Raw genomic sequence first — 22,744 nt, 5'->3', positions numbered from 1 at the left:
CTGCTACGCAAGCGCATAGGTTAGATGGTACGTGGTCAGCGCTAGGCCTACCAGGCGTACCAACCTTGGATGGTCTGCTTGCGCATTATATGACGTCACGGTTCCAGCAGGGGCCGGCAGCGCTGAATGTTCCTCATCCCCCGGGCTTGCAATTTATGGGAATTAATGCCGCTGCTTCTCCATCCCACTCAGTATTTTACGCGATGCAGAACGTGGGAGGTAATTTGGCAGCAAACGTGCGGTTACCAGCAGAAACCTCTCAGTCTCTCCCTACGCGAGCGATGACGTCACAACATACGTCACACTCTGAGATGGCAGGCGTGATGACGTCACAGACCGATTCTCGGCCTTTTTCGCTGCACCCAGACGCTAATACGCCTTCTGATCCGTCAATGCAAACTGTAATGCAGAAGTTACAGGATATAGAGGAGAGAATGAATAAGAGAGACAAAAAGAAAAAGTGTGATTCGCCTTCTTCGTCTTCTTCCTCTAGTTCGGCGTCATCGCTAAGTCCGATAACGTCACGGCGAGCGCCAGTCAAGCGTTGGAGGAGGATTCGGGAGTTCCTAGCGGATCCTCGGGCCAAGAGGAGAAGAATCAATTCTTCCTCTCCTTCGGACGAAGACTGTCATTTCCAAGTCAGCAAGAAGGTCGGCAAATCAGTGGCTATTAAGCACAAGGTTGCCAGACGAAGCCGTTCGCAAGAGTCCGAACAAGCGAGAGAGGTGACGGCCGGCGAGCTAGCGGCCGAGGCGGAGTTGCCAGTTCGGATCGCAAAAACTGCGATACCTCTGGTAAAATCGACGTTGGCGGCGAAAGGTGCAGCAGAGGATGGAATGCAGATCCCAGTTTCGCCCGTAAGGCCGTTCAAAATACGTACGAAGGACGATAAGGCTCCTATTAAAAGTACAAAAAAATAGAGAGTTGGCAACCTCGGCGGATACGTTCGTGGAAGGCAGTGTCCGTCTGGATAGAAGGCCGAGCCTGGCTCGCCGACGCTCGAAAACGATGCCAATGCTAATAAAGACGAACTTACCTCTGTCTTAAGGGAGCCTTCATCTTGGAGATCTAGACGAGATTCTCGCTCTAGATCCTGAGCAGAGAAAGAGTGAGACGTTCTCGTTCCCCTGCTGACTATCTGGGATCGAGCCAACAGCGGCCAGCAAAGATCAAAGAGGCCGCGGCCGTAGGGGCAGGCGGCCGTGGAATTCCGGGCCGTCTGTCAGAAGATAGAGGCGAGACAACATCTCTCGTGACGGAGAGTGGTACACTAGAGCCGGAGGAAGGAGAAAACCAAGAGTTTCTGGCCTCGTATGCAGAGGTTATTGATTTGATTCGTCAATTCAATAGCCTTTCGGAGAAGACAGAAACACCGGCCAGTATGCTTCCTCTGAATTGACATGGCGTTTGGACTAAAGAGGGATACCAAGGTGTCGTATGAATTGCCTTGCTCGAGTCATGCGGAATCGGTCTTGCAACACGTAAACGCAAAGATTGCAGGGAGGGATAATTCCTTAAGATCTAATAGATCATTTAAATTTATTCCCCCTCCAATGATAAAGCAAAGGAAATATTATACGACACCGAAGGTCCCTTGTTGCTGCTAGACAAATGAACCCTAATGTTGTAAGGTTAAGGCCTGGATTAACCTTGGATCAGGTTAAAATGGAGTGCCCTTCGATGACGTACCAAGAGGCTGCCACGTTAGAAGCAACAGCTTCTTCTGTCTTTCAGGCTGCGTCCTGGTTAGACCTTTGGTCAACAGCAGTGGCGAAAATTGCATCCTCGGAAGCAACAAGGAAAGTAGTAGATGAACCATTGTTCATTAGATTACTACAGTCAGGGTCCAAGGCGATTGCGTACCTGACAAACGTAAGTGCCAATGTTTGGGCAAATATCCTGCTAATGGAGGAGAGATGCAGCATTGGCTAGACTAAGCCGCAATGTGGATTTGGATTCCCTGTTTAGCAATGAGGAATGGGGATATCTTGGAATCGCAACTACTGTTGCATCATCACACCAAGGTCTTTAACTGCTTCCTTATTTGTGATGGTCTCATTATTAGGTCCCTTATATGCTATAGCTTTCTTTCTCTGTCTCCATAATTTTATTGATTCAAATTTATCAGAGTTAAATACCATCCTATTTACCTCTGCCCAATCATATACTTTGTTAAGGTCTCTTTGTAGAGCGTTCCTATCTTCATCACAAGTAATTTCTCTACTTATTCTTGTGTCATCTGCGAAACTACTCACTACCGAATCCTTCACATTATTGTCTATGTCTTCAATCATAATAACAAACAGTATTGCAGCTAACACCGTACCTTGCGGCACACCGGATATTACCTTGACTTCATCCGATTTCTCGTCGTTTGCAATAACTATCTGTTTTCTGTTGTGTAAAAATTCTTTTAACCATCTTCCTACTTTATCCACGATATTTGTGTTTTCTAATTTTCTTCGCTAATATATTATGGTCTACTTTATCAAAAGCTTTTGCAAAGTCTAAATAAACCCACATCGTTTTCATTTCCGCTTTTCATATTTTTGAATATGTTCTCACGTGGACTAACAGTTGGGTTTTGTGTACTTTTTCCGGGTACGAAACCATGTTGTCCTTTATTTAAACAAATTATTTTTTTATTAGTTTTCATAATATTTTTTCTTCATTACCCTTTCATACACTTTCATAATATGTGATGTTAGACTCACAGGCCTATAATTACTTGCCTCTAGTCTTGATCCACTTTTGAAAGTAGGGTAAATATATGCTAATTTGTGCTCATCATAAATCTTGCCTGTATCTACACTTTGTCTTAATAATATTGCAAGTGGCTTTGCGATAGAATGAACTACTTTCTTTAACAAAATAGCAGGAATTCCATCAGGCCCTGCAGCAGCTCCATTTTTAATTTCATTAATAGCCTGCACAATATCAGCTTCATTAATATCTATGTCAGCTAAATATTCACTATTTTCATCCCTTACTTCTATATCATTATCTTCATTATCTATTCTAGGGTGAATTCTCTCTTATATCGTTCTGCCAGTATGTTGCAAATTTCCTTTTTTTCATTCGTTAATCTCCCTTCAATTCTCAGAGGGCCTATTTTTCTATTCTTCTTTATTCATCTTCTTCGCATATGAGTATAATAGCTTGGGGTTTTTGCTTGATATTTAATAGGGTTTTTTCTTCCAAGTCCCGTTTTCATTTTCTTTTGATTGTATAATCTTTTGTTCTGCATTTCTATCTTACTTTTTAGTTCTATAACTTTCCATGCATTTTTTTCTTTTGCAAGACCTTTTTTCCACTTCTGATTTTCTGGAACAAGATCCTTCTGTCTCTTGGTATGCATGAATGATGTTTACTTTTCTTCTTCGGTATATATTTTTCCACTATTTTCTCCAATATTTTATATAATATCTCCGTATTTACCCTTATGTCATCACTTACGAAAATGTTATCCCAATCTTTGTTTAATTCCTTCATTAATTTCTGACCATTTTATATTTTTCTGTAGAAGTTGTATTTTCCATATCCTTCCCACTTTTTCATTTCTTGCTTATCTCTATTTTCACTGCTTTGGAATGAACTGTTAATTCTATGACATTATGGTCTGAAATATTCGCATTATAAACTATTATTCTTTAACATAATTCATCTCGTTCACAAATACTAGTCTAAAGTATTTTTCCTTTCTTGTTGGCAGGTGATTTATTTGTTGAAATTGTTGTATTCTAGTAGCATATCTAATAGCTTTTCAAATTGCCTCTTATCTTCTGCACTACTATTACTCTCTTTTTTATATGTATAAGTACAACCACAATCTCCTATTCGTTCTTTCCATTCTACGAAAGGAAAGTTGAAGTCACCAGATAGGAGAATAGTCCAGTCCTTGTGATTTCTACATATATCATCCAATTTTTCAATTATTAAGTCAAACTCTTTAGTATTAGGAGGTCTATATATTACTATGTTCATCAATTTTTCAGATTCAAATTCTACCGCTATTAGTTCACATTCTGAGTTACTATATTTCTCATATATTTTTCCTTGTTTTTTGTCTTTCCCATATATTGCGGTTCCCCCTTGATTTCTATTTTTTCTATCTGATCTATAAGTTTGGAACCCTTTTATTTGATCATCATTCCCAGTCTCTTGAGAGAGAGAGAGAGAGAGAGAGAGAGAGAGAGAGAGAGAGAGAGAGAGAGAGAGAGAGAGAGACCTTACAGACCTTACAGACCTTACATCTTGTTCGGGTTGCCCCAGGTCCCTCAGTGTGAGGCACCTCTAATGTCTACCAGAGAGTTGCTAGTACATCTTCCGGTATATTTTGCATCTTCCAATCTTGGATGGTCTGGGATGCAGTTTAGATATTTGTCGAGCTTATTCTTAAACACATCTACGCTCACTCCTGATATATTCCTCAGATGAGCTGGCAACGCATTGAATAGACGCTGCATTATCGATGCTGGTGCGTAGTGGATTATGTCCTGTGTGCTTTCCTTATTTTTCCTGGTATAGTTTTGGGCACTATTAATCTACCTCTGCTTGCTCTTTCTGATATTTTTAGTTCCATGATATTTTCTGCTATTCCTTCTCAGTCGTTTCATGCCTGAATTTATCATGTAGCGTTGTCTCTTCTCCTTTCTAGACTATATAATTTTAAGATTGTAGTCTTTCCCAGTAGTCTAGGTCCTTAACTTCTTCTATTCTAGCTGTAAAGGACCTTTGTAACTCTCTATTTGTGCAATATCCTTTTGATAGTGTGGGTACCATATCATATTGCAATATTCAAGTGGACTACGAACATATGTTTTATAAAGCATAATCATGTGTTCAGCTTTTCTTGTTTTGAAGTGCCGTAACAACATTCCCATTTTTGCTTTACATTTTGCCAACAGAGTTGCTATTTGATCATTGCATAACATGTTCCTATTCATCATCACACCAAGGTCTTTAACTACTTCCTTATTTGTGATGGTCTCATTATTAGGTCCCTTATATGCATATAGCTTTCTTTCTCTGTCTCCATAATTTATTGATTCAAATTTATCAGAGTTAAATACCATCCTATTTACCTCTGCCCAATCATATACTTTGTTAAGGTCTCTTTGTAGAGCGTTCCTATCTTCATCACAAGTAATTTCTCTACTTATTCTTGTGTCATCTGCGAAACTACTCACTGACCGAATCCTTCACATTATTGTCTATGTCTTCAATCATAATAACAAACAGTATTGCAGCTAACACCGTACCTTGCGGCACACCGGATATTACCTTGACTTCATCCGATTCTCGTCGTTTGCAATAACTATCTGTTTTCTGTTGTGTAAAAATTCTTTTAACCATCTTCCTACTTTATCCACGATATTGTGTTTTCTAATTTTCTTCGCTAATATATTATGGTCTACTTTATCAAAAGCTTTTGCAAAGTCTAAATAAACCACATCTGTTTCATTTCCGCTTTTCATATTTTTGAATATGTTCTCACGGTGGACTAACAGTTGGGTTTGTGTACTTTTTCCGGGTACGAAACCATGTTGTCCTTTATTAAACAAATTATTTTTTATTAAATGTTTCATAATATTTTTCTTCATTACCCTTTCATACACTTTCATAATATGTGATGTTAGACTCACAGGCTATAATTACTTGCCTCTAGTCTTGATCCACTTTTGAAAGTAGGGGTAATATATGTTAATTTGTGCTCATCATAAATCTTGCCTGTATCTACACTTTGTCTTAATAATATTGCAAGTGGCTTTGCGATAGAATGAACTACTTTCTTTAACAAAAAAGCAGGAATTCCATCAGGCCCTGCAGCAGCTCCATTTTTAATTTCATTAATAGCCTGCACAATATCAGCTTCATTAATATCTATGTCAGCTAAATATTCCTATTTTCATCCCTTACTTCTATATCATTATCTTCATTATCTATTCTAGGGGTGAATTCTCTCTTATTATCGTTCTGCCAGTATGTTGCAAATTTTCCTTTTTTTCATTCGTTAATCTCCCTTCAATTCTCAGAGGGCCTATTTCTATTCTTCTTTTATTCATCTTCTTCGCATATGAGTATAATAGCTTGGGGTTTTTTGCTTGATATTTTAATAGGGTTTTTTCTTCCAAGTCCCGTTTTTCATTTTCTTTGATTGTATAATCTTTTGTTCTGCATTTTCTATCTTACTTTTTAGTTCTATAACTTTCCATGCATTTTTTTCTTTGCAAGACCTTTTTTCCACTTTCTGATTTTCTGGAACAAGATCCTTCTGTCTCTTGGTATGCATGAATGATGTTTACTTTTCTTCTTCGGTATATATTTTTCCACTATTTTCTCCAATATTTTATATAATATCTCCGTATTTACCCTTATGTCATCACTTACGAAAATGTATCCAATCTTTGTTTAATTCTTCATTAATTTCTGACCATTTTATATTTTTACTGTAGAAGTTGTATTTTCCATATCCTTCCCACTTTTTCATTTCTTGCTTATCTCTATTTTCACTTGCTTTAGAATGAACTGTTAATTCTATGACATTATGGTCTGAAATATTCGCATTATAAACTATTATTTCTTTAACATAATTCAATCTCGTTCACAATACTAGGTCAAAGTATTTTTCCTTTCTTGTTGGCAGGTGATTTATTTGTTGAATTTTGTATTTCTAGTAGCATATCTAATAGCTTTTCAAATTGCCTCTTATCTTCTGCACTACTATTACTTTCTTTTTTATATGTATAAGTACAACCACAATCTCCTATTCGTTCTTTCCATTCTACGAAAGGAAAGTTGAAGTCACCAGATAGGAGAATAGTCCAGTCCTTGTGATTTCTACATATATCATCCAATTTTTAAATTATTAAGTCAAACTCTTTAGTATTAGGAGGTCTATATATTACTATGTTCATCAATTTTTCAGATTCAAATTCTACCGCTATTAGTTCACATTCTGAGTTACTATATTTCTCATATATTTTTCCTTGTTTTTTGTCTTTCCCATATATTGCGGTTCCCCCTTGATTCCTATTTTTTTCTATCTGATCTATAAGTTTGGAACCCTTTTATTTGATCATCATTCCCAGTCTCCTGGGAATACCAGGTTTCACTTATATTCATTATATCTATTTTTCTTTCATTTTGGGTTAGTTCTTCTAAGTACTCTATTTTTCTTTTTGAGTTACTCGTAACTAAACCCTGCGCATTCATCACTATGATGGTTTGCATGTTTTCTCCTTTATTTAATACTGGTAGTAATAAGGATTTTCCCCATGTCTCTTTCCTGTTCTGGTATGTTGTTCTTTTTTTCATTTCCAGAAAATTCTGACATTAAAAAATCCAACTTTTCCATAATATTTGATCTTCCTTCATCATAATTATTCATTTTGTGTCTGAATCTGCAATTTTCTCCGTTTCTGCAATATCCTCTTGCATAATAAATACAGTTATTATCTCTTGAGTAGAATTTCGGAGCTGATGCTTTGAAATTTTTTGCTGACACCTCTGCATATCTCATTGGTGGTTTGCTTTTCTCTCTTACCTGATATTCTGATTTCTCTCTTTATTTGTTTCTTTCTTATTTTGGATTTTATTACTTGGTTGGTTATTTATTTGATGATTCATGGCTACAGGGTGCATATATTTGCATTTTTTGTCGAACTTACATCCTTTTCCTTCTTTTAGGTTTTTACATATTTTTGGATGCAGATCTCTGCAATCATCCCCATATCCATCTAAGTATGCACATTTACCATATATTCATAGTTTTGACATATCTTAGGATGTTTGTAGTAACATCTTTCTCCAAATCTGCAATTCCCTCTTTTCAAAAGGTTGCAGATTTTGTTTCTTTCTTGTCTATTTTTCCTATTTTCCTTTCCCGTCATTGTTTATAGATCTGGGTAGAGCCTCTTCGGGATTGCTTTTCTGTTGTCATATCGTAATTTATTTCTTCGTAGGTATGCTGCTTTATTGCCTCATATGTAGTATCAATGAGTATCTCTGCATCCATACTTTTATCTTGTTCTTTGTTTTTTTCCTTATTTTTTTTCTGTCATTTCATTTTTGTTTACTTCTCTTCCGTTTTCCTCTTCTTCTTTTTCTTCTTCTTCTTCTTCCTCTTCTTCTTCTCATCCTCAACTATTTGTACATTCAATCTTGATTTATAACATTGTCTATCCATGATAGACATGTTGAACAAAAAATCTTGTATCTTTTCTCAAATCTTGTATACCTCAGCACACTGTGGATGGTCGGAATGTTGCATGCAGCACATTTTCTGATTAGGTTTTGTGGATTGACTATGCTATAACCAAACCTTACACAGTTTGCATGCTTTTGGCATTCTTTTTGAGGGAACCTAATGGCATCAATTAGGATATTCACAAGATTCACCTTATTCATTTTCTTTTGTCGGAATATGTTGGTTTATGTATATTTTCTTTATGAGTCTCTTGACCACTTGGATTTTATTTGGAACTTCTTCAATTATTTTCAAGATGTTTTCAGAGAGAGAGAGAGAGAGAGAGAGAGAGAGAGAGAGAGAGAGAGAGAGGAAGAGAGAGAGAGAGAGCGAGAGAGAGAGAGAGAGAGAGAGAGTTGCGTAGGAAGGAGTGCCCCGTCTTGCCTGACGCAGTGCCCCAAGCTACGATATATGAGCAAAGGGATCATCATTTATGATTAAATTATGATAAATAAAAGTTTTGGTTTATTAATACACAAAAAAGAAATATACATTCATAATAATCATTATTTATTAACATTGTCGTTATAAAAATACGAAGAAAAACTTTGAACGCCCGTATCTCAAAACTATAGTTATTGACCTTCAAAATCTATCTTCTCACTTAGTTTTAAAGCTATAACATTGGAATGTGGTATATAACTCAGAAAGACATTATAGAACAATCAAATGAAGCCCTTTTTTCCAATTTTTGTTATGTCTTTTTTTTATAAATTTTGTTTTCCTAATTTATAGGGTTTATTTTTTTACCATAATGAAAAATTCATATCTATCAAAAAAATGACTTAGAAAAAAAACTCCTCATTTGATTGGAGGTCTACATCAGGTCTATATATGGTAATAATCCCAGGTCTTAATATTAAATATCAAGGGAGGAGATAGAATTTGAAAAATGGTTATTTTTGGGATAAATCGCCCTGGCATTACAAAACCGAAGGTCAGAGGCGAAAATCATATGCGGTTTGGAGATGTCTCAAGTCACCTTATTAAGTGGTATGAATATCAAAGTCCTGTCCTTAAAGAATGGCATTAGCCGGCCAGCCCCATTAACGACCAGTTTTCTAGGTTTGCATGTTAGGAAAAATACAAATTACTTTAAAAATTTGTCATATTTCACAGGTTTGTAAAATTTTATTAAGATTATGGAACAGACCTGGTGTCTTAACCTTAGGATAAATCTTCATGCCACCTGGAAATTGGTAAAAAATTCAGTAGCATTGTATATGCAAGGAACTGGCAGCATCTGTCCTCTATCATAAGCTACGTGGAACAATGACCGACCCAAGTTGGGCCTCATGATGTCCGTCCCAGTTTTCTTCTTATCGCCCTGTTCTCTTTCTCCTGCCTAACAGCTGGTTCTTTGTTTTCCTGTTTCTCTCTGTTTTGTGTGAGGATTTTGTGTGTTTGTGACGAAGAGTGGAGTTATCATGGATTCCCATAACACTTCTGCTAGCAGCTCTACTACTAAATCCAAGAAGCCTTGCAGGCTATGCCCTGGTGTAGGTGGTTTCCCTTGTTCACACTTCCTAGCCTTCATGAATGCAGATCCTCATTCAACATGAGTAGGTGCAGAGTAAATGTATGTAATAGCCCTGATCCTTGTTCAGAATGTTGTTCTTAGTCGGTGGATCAGTGGAAGAGGTTCTCTGAGTAAGGTCTGCCCAAGAGGAAGATGAAGATGCTATCGATGTTGGTTGGCCCTTCATCTTCATCTTTTGTTTAGCCTCTTGTTGAGACTACTCCTTCTTTCAAGAGGCCTATTCCAGTTGCTTTGGTGTCTGTACTAGATTTTTCCCTTACCCTTTCTGTTCTTCCAATAATTCATTGAGGGAAGTATCAGGAGGGGTTCCGGAGATTTTTTGTCTAATTTTGCCTCGTCTTTTCCTTCGGGGAAGGAAGGGCATCACCATCTATGTCTTTGATGCGCAGAAGATGGCAAGTGTTTGGGCATCGCTAGCCTCTCAGGAGTACCCACCTTGGATGGCCTATTGTCCCATTGCTTGGCTTCCTGCTACCCTGTACTATCTACTCTGCCTGTTCCTTCTCTGCCGAGTCTCCATTTTGGGTTGCCCCTTGTTTTGCCCACAGTAGTACCAGCATACTCTTCATGTGATTCGTTTGCTGTTTTGATGTTACAGCCAGATCCCTCCGTGACATCACAGCCTACCGTTACAAGGACGTCGTTACATACCCCATCTACGGATTTCCTAGTCAAGGCGGTGATGGAAAGACTAGATTCATTTAATTGAAGAGAAATGTATTCATGCTCATAAGAAGAAGAGACGTGTCTTCTGTGTCATCGTCAATATTGCAGTTGTCCGTTTCCCCTGTATAGCCTCCAGTTAAGTGTTGGAGAATCAGGGACTTCTTGTCTGATCCTAGTGTCAAGAAAAGAAGGACTATTTCTTCTTCTTTGAGCCGGTATAGTTATATCACAGTCAAGAGACGTGTTCCGAATCAGCAGTGACTCCAAAGGAGTCAGCTATTCATGGACATGGTTTGCCCACGTTCGTTCTTTCTCAAAAGACTAAGGACATAGTACATAGTTGGACCTCTACCTCCTTAGCTCTGGACTGTGACCATATGTACTGCTGTGGACAATGTTGGGAGACTTCAAATTCCGTACGGATGTTTGTGGAGAGCATTTGTACGATGACCTTGGATACGCTAAGGCCTCTTGGTAACAGGAAATGTGAAGTATTACCAGTTTCACCTCTTTGACTAAGTAAAGTTCAGAGGGAGGATGCAGTGCTCCAATCAGGAGATCCCGGGTTACAGGTTCTTCTGAGAACAACCATGCAGTGGTGAACGTACATGTAGTGGCAAACATCCATGATGTTTCTAGGCCTACAGGGGATAGTATTAGTAGTCCTCCGTCGGACTGTCGATCCAGGTCGCATTCACCCAGTAGTGTTTATGGTTCCTCTTCAGTGAGTCACGACTGAATGAGCTGGGGAAGGCATGGTTGTGATTCATCTCGGGAACAGTCGGATGTAAGGAGAAGCCAACGTTCACAGTCAGGATTGGGGAGCAGGGAGAATGGCCAATGTTCGTCTTGCCAAGACCTTGGACATGACTCGACCAGGCCATGGGGAGATTCACATCCATTGAGCGAGAGAGGTTCTTCATTTTCTAGAGCAATTAAGTCTTTTGAGATCTTCCTGTTCCCTGCACTTTGGCAAGTCACCCACATAAGGTGGAGGAATTGGATAACCAGGATTTCCTTTCCTCTTATGAAGGGGTTATAGATCTGATTCGTTACTTCAGTAACCTTTAAGAGGACTGAAACTCCTTCCACGATCACTCCTACAGTTATCGAAGCACTGCTAGGACCTAAAAAGGATGTTAAGACTTTCTTTGAGTTACCATGTTCCAGTCATGCGAATTTGGTTTTATGACATGTGAATTTGTTGACTGCGGGGCGGAAAACTCATTAAGGTCAAACAGATCTTTCTAGTTTTGTTCAGCTCCTCTTCTTCATCATAGGCAGATTGTTCCAGATGTCGTGTGATTAAGACCTGGCCCAACTTTGGAACTTGTCAAGAAACTGCTGCTTTAGAGATGATGGCATCTTCAATCTTTCAGACAGCATCTTGGTTGGAGTTGTGGTCTACAGCTTTGACCAAAATCACTTTGTCTGCTTTGACAGGGAGTTTGGTGGATGAGATGGCTTTTATCAGATTGCCTTAATCTAGTTCTAAAGCCATCTTATACATAACAAATCTGAGTGCAAATATATGGGCAAATATTTTTTTGATGAGAAGTGATATGGCCCTTGCCAAGGCTGGCCCGTTCAGTAGATGTGGATTCCTTATTGTCACTATGGAATAGTGATATTTTAGAATCAAAATTGCTGTTGCCGAAGGATACATTGGAGGCAGCCATTGACAGACAGAGGACAGATAAGAATGATAGGCTAGTTCAGCAGGCAGTAGTAAGTAAGTCAACTTTGACTAGCCCTAATATTAGGAGACAGACCCAACAACCTACATTGTGGAAGATTGTGAGAGCAGCTCCTGTGCCTAAACCTACACAGTTGGTCTCTTCAAGGAAGAAGCTTGCTCAACAACGGCCTTTTCAGAGTAGTGCGGCAAGAGGTAGGGGAAATAGGGTCAGGGGCAGAGGCATGTTTGAGACGATAAAGTGGGGGCCGTCCCCACTCATTCCTTGGGATCCATGGTGGCTGCTCAACAAGTTGTGTAGCTTACCCAGCTCCTTTACAAGACAAGGTAGCATCTCGTCATTGTGATACCACATGAGTGGAGAGTGAATGACTGTGTGACTGGCTCCTCTTCCTCCTCTTTTCTTCCTTCTCCCTGAGGGCAGAGGGTAGCGGTCGTCACAACGCTGGACAGGACGACGATGCAGGCAAGCTCCATTCTATCCCTTTCATTAGGGATAGAAGCGTTTATCCGTCCCTTCCCTAGCAAGGGGGAAGCGGACAGCAGTAAGAAAGAAACCCAATGCTTTATATTTGGCTTCTTACTTAGGACAATAGTTCTTGCTTGCTATTCATAAGAGGTACACTTGCCTCCCTCTTATGAATTGATCCAGAGGTCTGACCATTGATCCTGCAGTTCACACTCCGATCAGTTGGACAGAGGCTAGGTTTCCCCCCCTTGCTCTTACGACCAGGAAGGGAACCCAGGTTGGGCGAACACCAGTCTGTTCACAAGACTCAGATTCCTCCCACCAATAAGTGAGTCTTCCTTATGTAAAGGACCAATGATTTGTATAACGTGTCGGAACAAATCACAAGTTTTGAAAGTAAATTGTATTTTTCTAACCATACAAACCTGAGGTCCTTTACATATAGTCCCACCTCATGCCACCCCTCACTCTGTTCCTGGGCCTAAAGCAAAGTGGTATGTTTACCTCCAGTCGGGCGGGACTCCCAACTATCGGACAAGCAGTTACTGCCGAACTACCTTGTAAGTAAATCTTAGGACCAGTCCATCTGGCAACTGAACAGTATATCCTTACGTAAAGGACCTCAGGTTTGTATAGTTAGGAAAAATACAATTTACTTTCAAAAATTGTGATTTTTCATGCACTTAAGGGGGCAAGCCGGCTAATGCTATTTTTTAAGGACAGGACTTTGATATTCATACCACTTGATAAGGTGACTTGGGACATCTCCAAACCGCATATGATTTTTGCCTCTGACCTTTGGTTTTGTGACGCCAGGGTGGTTTATCCCGAAAATTACCATTTATCAAATTCTATCTCCTCCCTTGATATTTAATATTAAGACCTGGGATTACTACCATATATAGACTTGATGTAGACCTTCAATCAAATGAAAGGAGTTTTTTTTCTAAGTAATTTTTTTCCTAGATATGAATTTTTCGTTATGGTAAAAATTTTTTCGTTATGGTAAAAAAATAACCCCTATAAATTAGGAAATTTTTTTTACAAAGATAAGGTGAAACAAAAATTGGAGAAAAGGGCTTTATTTAATTGTTCTATACTAATGTCTTTCTGAGTTATATACCAAATTTCAGTGCTATAGCTTTAAAACTAAGTGAGAAGATAGAATTTGAAGGTCAGTAAGTATAATTTTGAGATACGGGCGTTCAAAGTTTTCCTTTGTATTTTTATGAAGACAATGTTAATAAATAATGATTATTATGAATGTATATTTCTTTTTTGTGTATTAATAAACCAAAACTATGTTATTCATCATAATTTAATCATAAATGATGATCCCTTTGCTCCTATATCGTAGCCTGGGGCACTGCATCAGGCAAGACGGGGCACTCCTTCCTATGCAACTCTCTCTCTCTCTCCCTCACTAACTCGGCTTATTACAGCGAATTTTCTTCTTCTGTATGTTAGCGAGATGTTTTCCTTGTATTTTCCTCTTTGGCATGATTAAATTCTTGCCGAAACAAAGGTAAACAGACTTAAAATCAAGAGAATTTCAGAAGTGAAACTCAAACGTGTACTCTCTTTTTACAAAGACAAGTTAATAATCATGATTATTATGAATTTCATATTCCTTTTTGGGTATTAATAAACCAAAACTAAGTTACTTATCATAATTGAAGATCCCTTTGCTCAAAGACCATAGTCTGGGGTACTGCATGACGTGTGTGTCAGGCAAGACGGGGGCGTTCCTAACTCTCTCTCTTCACTAACTAAGCTAATATCACGTATATTATGATATTCTGTAATCATATTAGAGCCAATTTTCTTCGTCTGTATGTTAGCGAGATGTTTTGCTAGTCTTTTCCTCATTGGTATGATGAAATTCTTGCCGAAACAAAGATAAAGATACGTAAAAGCAAGCGAAATGTCAGAGGTGAAACTCGAATGTGTACACTACAAGAGGTTTCTCCTGCATTGGAAGGTGGTAAACTGACTAAGTTCCCTCCTGCCACCTCATGGAATCTCTACAGATGCCATTGCACACAATTTCTTTGACGATAATTATCAAAAGTTACGATAACAGAAGAAATATTGCATTTTCTTGTACAGATCAATGTTTTTGGCTTATTGAGGTACGTTTACTAATTACCCTGTAACTACGAAAGTAAGAGGAATTATGACGAAATATTTCGTATACGTATTCTCCATTGCCAAACAAAGCTCCGTGAATTTTTTAATGACTTTGCACTTTTTGCCCTATACCTTCATATATAAGGGTTCCGACTGGCCCCCTTAAGATCCAAGTGTAAACACGTAATAATATCTCTCTCTCTCTCTCTCTCTCTCTCTCTCTCTCTCTCTCTCTCTCTCTCTCTCTCTCTCTGTGACATAATCGGATACACACACTATCGATTCCATTGATTATTCTTGTAAAATGTAAATAAAATTTATTTTGTTATCCACCTTCTGGAAAGGATTATGTTTGAAGTTTGAGGTACTACACAACATAGTAAGTTTATATGAAACTTGATTTTATCATGAAAATAACATTTTCACTAAATTCATTATTTTTTAATTTCCAGCTTTCATAGGAAAATTTAAGTGTCATATTTAATAAGAGGGTGAAATTGATAATGGATATTGGTTTTATTGTAGGTGTGCCATATTGTCCTTGGCCTGAAACCTAGCAGTAGAAATGAAGAGAAAGAAATTGTTCTTGGATGGTTGCGAAGAGCAGAGAGCAAATCTCTTACCATAGGACAGTTTTGGTATATCATTAATGAACAGTGGTGGAACCTGTGGTTTGAGTATGTCAGTCATCAGGTAAGTACTAGGAAGACCTTCTCTTGTCTTGACATGGAAAAGTAACATTGAGATGGTTATTTGATTCATTCTTAGTTCTGATAGCAACTTGCATCTTCTATTACAGAATTAAATTGAATTTGTTCCATCTTTCTTAGGTCTCTGGGGTAGAAAACAGTGCAATCAGCCCATCGTCACACAGCAGTTCACCAGCAAATTCTCAGTATGGGTCACTCAAAAGAACAAAGTTACAAAAAAAATCTGCTAATTCTGAAGGAACAGTTGCTTCAGATGGAAATTCGTAAGTAAACTTGTATTTGTAGCCCCTTATTTTTCACAGGTGAAAAATGTTTAGTAATGCATAAAGATTAGTACTTAGTTTTTATTATATCTCCTTTATAGTATTAGCATTCTCTGTTCACCTTTTACCATTTGGTGGAATGTTACCTTACTGTGAAATGCATATTTCTGTACAAAATACCAACCTTTGTGTTTTGCCTGTGTCAAAGTGCATTGATAAATTGCAAGTTATTCATTGAAAGGCAGGTTAGAAGCGCCTTTGTCATGGAGACCCATCTCCCGTCTAACTTCCTGTTAAACCAATATTCAGTTTTGTTATTGCTTTGATTTATAGTTAGTTATATTGCCCTATAATTAATCTTGTACTTACAAATTTATATTTTTAAAAATTATTTTGCTTATGTTTTGTGTTTATTTTTGAAGTTTCGCTTCATTTGTGAACCAGGTTTTTTTTTTTTTTTTTTTTTTTTTTTTTTTTTTGTCTTGGTTATACATTTGCCTGGAACTGTATGACTGGATATTATTAGTGTGTTTGGTTCTATATTCTGTTAAGCATATCTTGAATATTGCAGTATTTTATTAAAAATTAACCATTGTTCTTGTTTTTTGTGACTTTTGTGTAGGTATACATGTACCTGGTTTCTTTGTATGGGATGTAGATCCTGATGCTACACTTTTGTCAAAAAATGTTTGTTCATATGCGGAACAAACCTTCGGTCTTAACAATATGATAAATTTTCAGGTGCCAACTGGAAACCAGTTAAAAAAACATTCAAAGATTGTATATGCAAGGAATCTGTGGCATCTAATATGTAGAAGAGGTGAAGAGTGGTAACTGACCAAGCATGAACCCCATGACACATTTAAGTCATTCTTCAATCACCATGGAAAGCGTGTGTTTGCTTATGCTCTCCTCCCTCCAAGCTGGTTTAGTTTTGGATACCCTGTGATTCCATCCTACTTTTTTGTGTTTTTGGGAGTCTGTGGATCCCCCTACGATTCTAAGAAGTTGCAGGCGTGTCAATGCATGTGCCCTGGCCTTCCAGGATTCCTGTGCTCATGCTTCCTAGCCTCCACCTTGACTGACCCCTATACTACTTGCAGTAGGTGTCATGCTAATTTTTGTAAAGTAACCAATCCATGCCCACAGTGTTGTTCCGGGCCTGTTATGCAGTGGAAGAATTTCTACAAGAACAGGGAGCATTGTAGGCTTCCCCTTTTTCCAGATTTTTTCCATCTGCATCGTCATCCATTGATGTCTTGTTTCCTTCCTTTTCTTCCATTCATTCATCTTTGGAAGTAACGGGAGTTGCTCAAGGTGATAATTTATTTAATGCTGCCCCCTTTCTTTTGGGGGTAGAAATCCCTTTAGGGTGGGAGGAGACATTTTTATGAATGGTGATCTTGTGGATACCAAAGAACCATTTTTAGTAACTTGCTGATATCTCCTGTAGCATATAATAACAGCTGAAGGGTTTCAGGGTTTTTTGCCTCCATGCACAGTAGCTAGTTTGATATTTTGCAGTAGGAAAGTACGTTTGTAGCTCCCGTGACTGTAAGGGCTCTGATAGCTGAGATTTAAAGAAACAGTTTTTGTATTATATAGATATTTAATAATGTATATCAAGTGCAAAATAAAGATATGGTTACTGGATCAAAGGCAAGTCTAAGAGAACATGTCTGTTAAGTAAGGGGACACTGCATAGGGAAGCAGTGGTTAAGAGGGCAGTTAAAAAAAAAGTAGCCGTAACCTCGATGAAATGGAAAGAGTAGAGAAAACAAAGGCTTATGATGGTTTCACAAAGCCCACATTCCTCTGCTTGGGAGAAAAATGAGGACTAAAAAGGACAATGGAGGAGATATGTACAGTGAACCCCTGCTATACGTATTGTGGTTTAGCGTTTGCAGGCTTCAGTTATTAGCTGATTTTTCTGTGTATACTATTCACCGGATTTTTTCTTAAAGCAATATTCACTAAATTATGTACATTTTAATTTTATTTTTGTTACTACATACGTTTTTTATGATAAAAGAATTATTTACTGATTACCAAATATAACTATATTAATGTAAACACAGAAAATTTTTTAATTCATTAAGGAAAATATAGTAAATTAGGTAAGATTTTAGCACAATTCCTTGCTTTTCTCAGTCTTTACTTTTACGGAGTATCCCACAGGGGGGGAGGGGGGGAGATGTAGGGCTAACTGTCAATCATCTTGATATATTGACCATAAAGGGTAGCACCTGGGTAAAGAGTCTCTCTCTCTCTCTCTCTCTCTCTCTCTCTCTCTCTCTCTCTCTCTCTCTCTCTCTCTCAGGGGTAACTTGAGTAGTTTTTACAAGTAATTGTAAGCCATATATTTTCAAGGGTATTGTAAGGACTTTGAAGTGATTGTATTTTAGGATGATAGTTTAAGGTATATTTGGTATTTGAACTATTAAAATAGGTAGTTATAAGCATTTTAGTTTAAGGTATGCAGGGTACATTATTAAAATAAACAGTTATGTTTAAGAGTTTTTCGAAGGGGCTACTACCAATGTATCGCGGATTTTCAGTAGTTGAGGATGGTTTCTCTAACCCCCGCAAATACATTGGGTTGACTTGTTGAAAAGGTGTGACCAAAAAATGCCAAGATCCATTGCAAGAGTGCAATGATAACATTGTATCATGAATGATGAATTATGAAAAGATGGGTGTGTCCAGCAGTTAAAAATGGATGGCAATCGAAGATTGAGATGCTTTTGACGTGTTACAAGAAGAGATTAGAAACAATAAAAAAAGCACAAAAGGTAAAGGTGTCTGTGAAGGCTCAAGAAATTTGGGAGAAATCGGGCAGCAGATGATAAAAACCTGATGGAAAATCAGGCTTAAAATGCAAGGAAAAGAGGGGAGCAGAGAGAACTTTCCCTTTGTGTAAACCTCTGCTAAAGGGTTCATGATGATAACTGCATCCTTTCCTCTCCTCTCCTCCAATGGGCACATTTTTCAGTGTCACAGTTAAAAGTGATTGTAAAAGCATGTGAAATAACATTTAATATCTGGATATCTTTCTCATCTTTGAAGTGCTATTGTACTCCAGATGTTTTTTGCCACTTTCAGTTATGCATAATGGCCAAACCTGAGAAGTTTGTATTTATGAAAAATAAAGATTGAATAGGAGACACTGAAAATATAAAATATATATATGCAGTGCAGTGTGATTGAATAGGAAAAGGCTGATTACAACACAAAGGATGTCCTCATGTTTTGAAATGTCATTGCATTCATGTTCCCAAATATTCATTATATGCTGTCCATTATAGTGATGAAAAATTCTTAGCTTCCCTACATGATTATTAAAAGCTCTTAACAGCAGCTTATAAGCATGAAGTGTTTAGTTGATTGAGTCAAGTGTTATTGAATGTGAAGTGTTTGATAATTTCAGCTAAATTTAGTTACCTTTGCCCGTGTCTTGTAATTCTCTTCTTTCAGAAAAGTTTTTTGTTGGTGTAATTGGTAATAAAATGGCGGCCTGTGTACTAAAGAAGCCACTGTAGATGGTGTACATTCACAAAATATTACCACAATTTGATGTTTTGTGTTTTCCATCTGCTCTTTCTGCATGAATTACTGTCTGTATTGTAACAGTTGTAGAATGAAAGATAGCCTTTCTTTCTTTCACGTTCTTTTATTTGAATGACTAACAATTGCTCAGCAGTTTGTATAAATGCAGAAAGTGGTGTGGTTTGACAGGAAGTGACTGACCTTTTCAATAAGGCATGTCTTCAAGATATTCAGAAGTTAGTGTATCGAATCTTCTGAAAGCAGTGTGCATACCATGATGCATGAAATATTCAGCAGAAAATATGGATCAATGTCAAGCAGTAATATTACATTTCCTCTGATATTATGTATGCCCAGTGTAACTAAATCTCATTATTGAAAAAAAACCCTATCATAGAACATGGTGTGTAACTTCAGTAATCCCAACTGAAAGAGTCTTATTGCTTAACAGTATGTATTATACAGGTACTTCTTTTCTTTGTTTAGTAAGTTGACAAGCATAATACTGTTTAATTTTCTAAGCACATAGCTGTTTGAAATCTATTCACCTGGAAGAACATCTCTATTTGTAGGATGGATGAGAAGAGAGGAAGTGGGCTGAACTACTAATTATTTTTCAGTTTTTTTTTTTGTCATTATGTTTATAAATTAAAACATTTCTGTCCTTTTTTTTACAGTTAAATTGTATTTTTTATGACTTTCATGATTATAATTTTTTCATCTGACAAACTGATAAAACTAAGGGTCATGGTTTTGATACAAAAGCCATACTGAATTGAAAAATGCAACTTTGTCAGTAACGTTTCAACTTATTGTAGGAGTGTGTTGGTGACAAGTATAAACAGTTTGGGTTTAGCTGACTCTGTCTCTCTGGCAAGTCTGGAAAGCGAGGGCTCATCTGGGTCTCGTCAGAATTCGCTTCAGCGTCATTCACAGGCTGGTTCCAGTCCGAGAAAGAATTTTAGTTCTGGCAACTTGGCTGTTTATAATCATGAAGCCAGCAGGTACATTATTTTTGTGCTGTGTTTATGTATTTTTTTTTTCACATGCAGCATATTCTATTGCTGTCCCTCTTTATTCATGATGATTAGGTTCCCAGGCCCCTTCAGATTGCCAAATCTCACAAATGCCTGCCACAGCCTTCCCTATGATACAATAAATGACTATATTGAAAGGCATCGGAGCAGGGTGTGATTTGTAAAGTATGCCCTGCATAGCTCACTTTAGACAGTACCAGAGGTTCTTTGCAATGCCCCTATTGCCCCAGCTACATTTCTTTCTGACTTTTACTCTCCATCCATTTCCTTGATCTTTATATGAGAGTAAAAAAAAGCTTCTCTTACCTTACAAAGCTGAATTTTATCCAAGTTATTACATGCAAGTTTCATAAAGCTTATGTTGCACCTTGTGTAGTGTCAAGAGTTTTTTCAGTAAAATTTATTACAAAATATTCTTTGAATTAGTAATTTCTAGACACAAATATATCTTACCATTTTCTTCATGAAAAAAAGACAAATATGCGAGTACTTTTTGATATACAGATTTCAGTTTGTTCCATCGCAAACCCATCAGTCATATGAAGTCCACATTCACTGTCTGAATGGCCTCAGACATGTCTTAATGTCTTATGGACACAAGATATAGTTGATATATAGTTTTGGCAGAAGAGCTAAAAAGCAACCTTTTAAGCAAATGGTTGACCTTTCATTCCAGATCCATTGTTTATGTCTCTGTGTTGTAGCCATCACAGATGCTGTAAAGCCATCGTCATTTATTTTCATTTAGATCATTATACTCTTTTGACCTCCTTGTCTTCACCCTAACCTTTCCTTCATCTTTTATCAAAAGGTATTACAATAACCATCTTTAATCTAGCAATCTTCGTTTATTTTCTATTTAATTTTACATTGAATTTGTGAATTTTGCTACTCTTCTTTTGTGCATATCTCAGGTATTCTTAACAATTCTTTGAAGTTTTCCTTTAATTTTTATATATTTAATATCTTGGTACACTACCCAAATATTTGGACTGTAGCTAGTGCTAAGAGGTGAGTTCACTGGGTTACCTCATGTTTGCTGTTTGTAAAGTACTGGTTGATTTGTATTTTAACTTATTTTCCAGAGTTAATTTTTGTATAATTTTATATACTTTAAAATTCTGTTTTGCCAGCTGTCTATTCAACTTTTTCTTTTGGACCATAATTGGGATTTAATTTTATCCAGCCAAAATTTTGGCAGTGTAGTAAGTGCATGCTCAAAAGTTTTTTTCTTTTTTATTTACATTGTGCATTTTATGTACAAGAGATATTTCACCTGAAGTATACTTGATGCAAATGGCGGGGAGATTCATAAATCTCACTGACTTCTGAATGAGAGAAAACTATGCTAGGTAAACCTGTGGTTGCAGCACAAAAGGTACCAGCTTGAGAGCTGAAGTCGGTTTTTGAATGACATTTCCATTCAAACTCCCAATATATTAAATTAGGACTTCAAGACTTGATCTTTCCTCTTTTTGATCTAATCAGGCAAAAGGAAGCTCAGAGCCTCCAACTGCAAGTTGATGCTGATTTCTTTATTTTGACCACATTGGAATTGCTATGTGAACCCATTTCTCATTGTTATTTGGCCATCCCAGAGCCCAGCAAACATCCACAGGATAAACAAAAACCTTGAGCCTTCTCACCTGGAGGTTTTCTGGCGTGACTTGGGTAAAAGCTTTTCAGAATTTGTTGCTGTAGCAATTTCTCATTCTTGCTAACCCTCAACCATTACTTGCTCCCTGTGAAATGGGGCAGATTCTTTTGTTAGTTTGTTGAAAGGGATATCGGTACACTTAATGCTTTTATTCCTCTAATTGCAGACTTCATTTGGACTTCCAGAAATTGTTGGTGTTTGCAGTGAAAGGCTGCAAAGTAGTCCATACACAAGAGCTGGAACTTAGGATAATCAAGTGACTGCATCCAGGGACCTCAGGAGAATCTGCCGTCACTCCAGCCATCAAAATGGGACCTCCATAGACCTCATAAGCCTCACTAGAGCTCTTTATGAGATACCTCAAGAAATGTCTTCTATTTCATGTCACCATGAAAATTTCATTTCTTTTGGGTTTTTTGTGTTCAAGGCATGTGGAGGAGTTGCTGTATTTGTCAGTTATCTCACATAAAAGAGATTGGTCTATTGCTGGCATGTTTTTCACTTCTTTTTCAACCTAAGTGGTTGATGCTCATGATCAAATCACAGTTTCATTTTCCGTTTCAACTTTAGTATTCAACACTGTAGATTACTTTTTAGGGTCTTCTTTTCAGCTAATAATTGGAGGAAACATGTCTCCAAGAACAGTTCCTCACAGGCTGAAGCTGCTTATTCTTCAGGCTATTCAAGTGTTTAAGAAGGTAGTGTTGTCCTAGTAAGAGTTGCTACTCCTGAAATCAAGGCCCATCCTTAGCTTGCAAAGTAACATTATGATTTCAGCCATC

At 37.5% G+C, this 22,744-nt stretch overlaps 1 protein-coding gene across 1 annotated transcript in view; it reads left to right on the top strand.

Moving 5' to 3' along the window:
* The window catches only part of LOC135205492 (ubiquitin carboxyl-terminal hydrolase 32-like), a gene marked incomplete in the record, with an annotated part of 352,787 nt that overhangs the window by 180,757 nt on the left and 149,286 nt on the right, over positions 1 to 22,744 (top strand). Inside the window, 3 exon segments of the mRNA XM_064236209.1 lie at positions 15,275 to 15,442; positions 15,580 to 15,722; positions 20,087 to 20,272. Of these exon segments, the coding sequence (XP_064092279.1) occupies positions 15,275 to 15,442; positions 15,580 to 15,722; positions 20,087 to 20,272 (497 nt within the window).

Source organism: Macrobrachium nipponense, chromosome 24, assembly GCF_015104395.2.
Source record: "Macrobrachium nipponense isolate FS-2020 chromosome 24, ASM1510439v2, whole genome shotgun sequence".
Taxonomy (NCBI): domain Eukaryota; kingdom Metazoa; phylum Arthropoda; class Malacostraca; order Decapoda; family Palaemonidae; genus Macrobrachium; species Macrobrachium nipponense.
The sequence above is the reverse complement of the archived record's forward strand: the minus strand, read 5'-3'. Positions and strand labels throughout refer to the sequence as shown.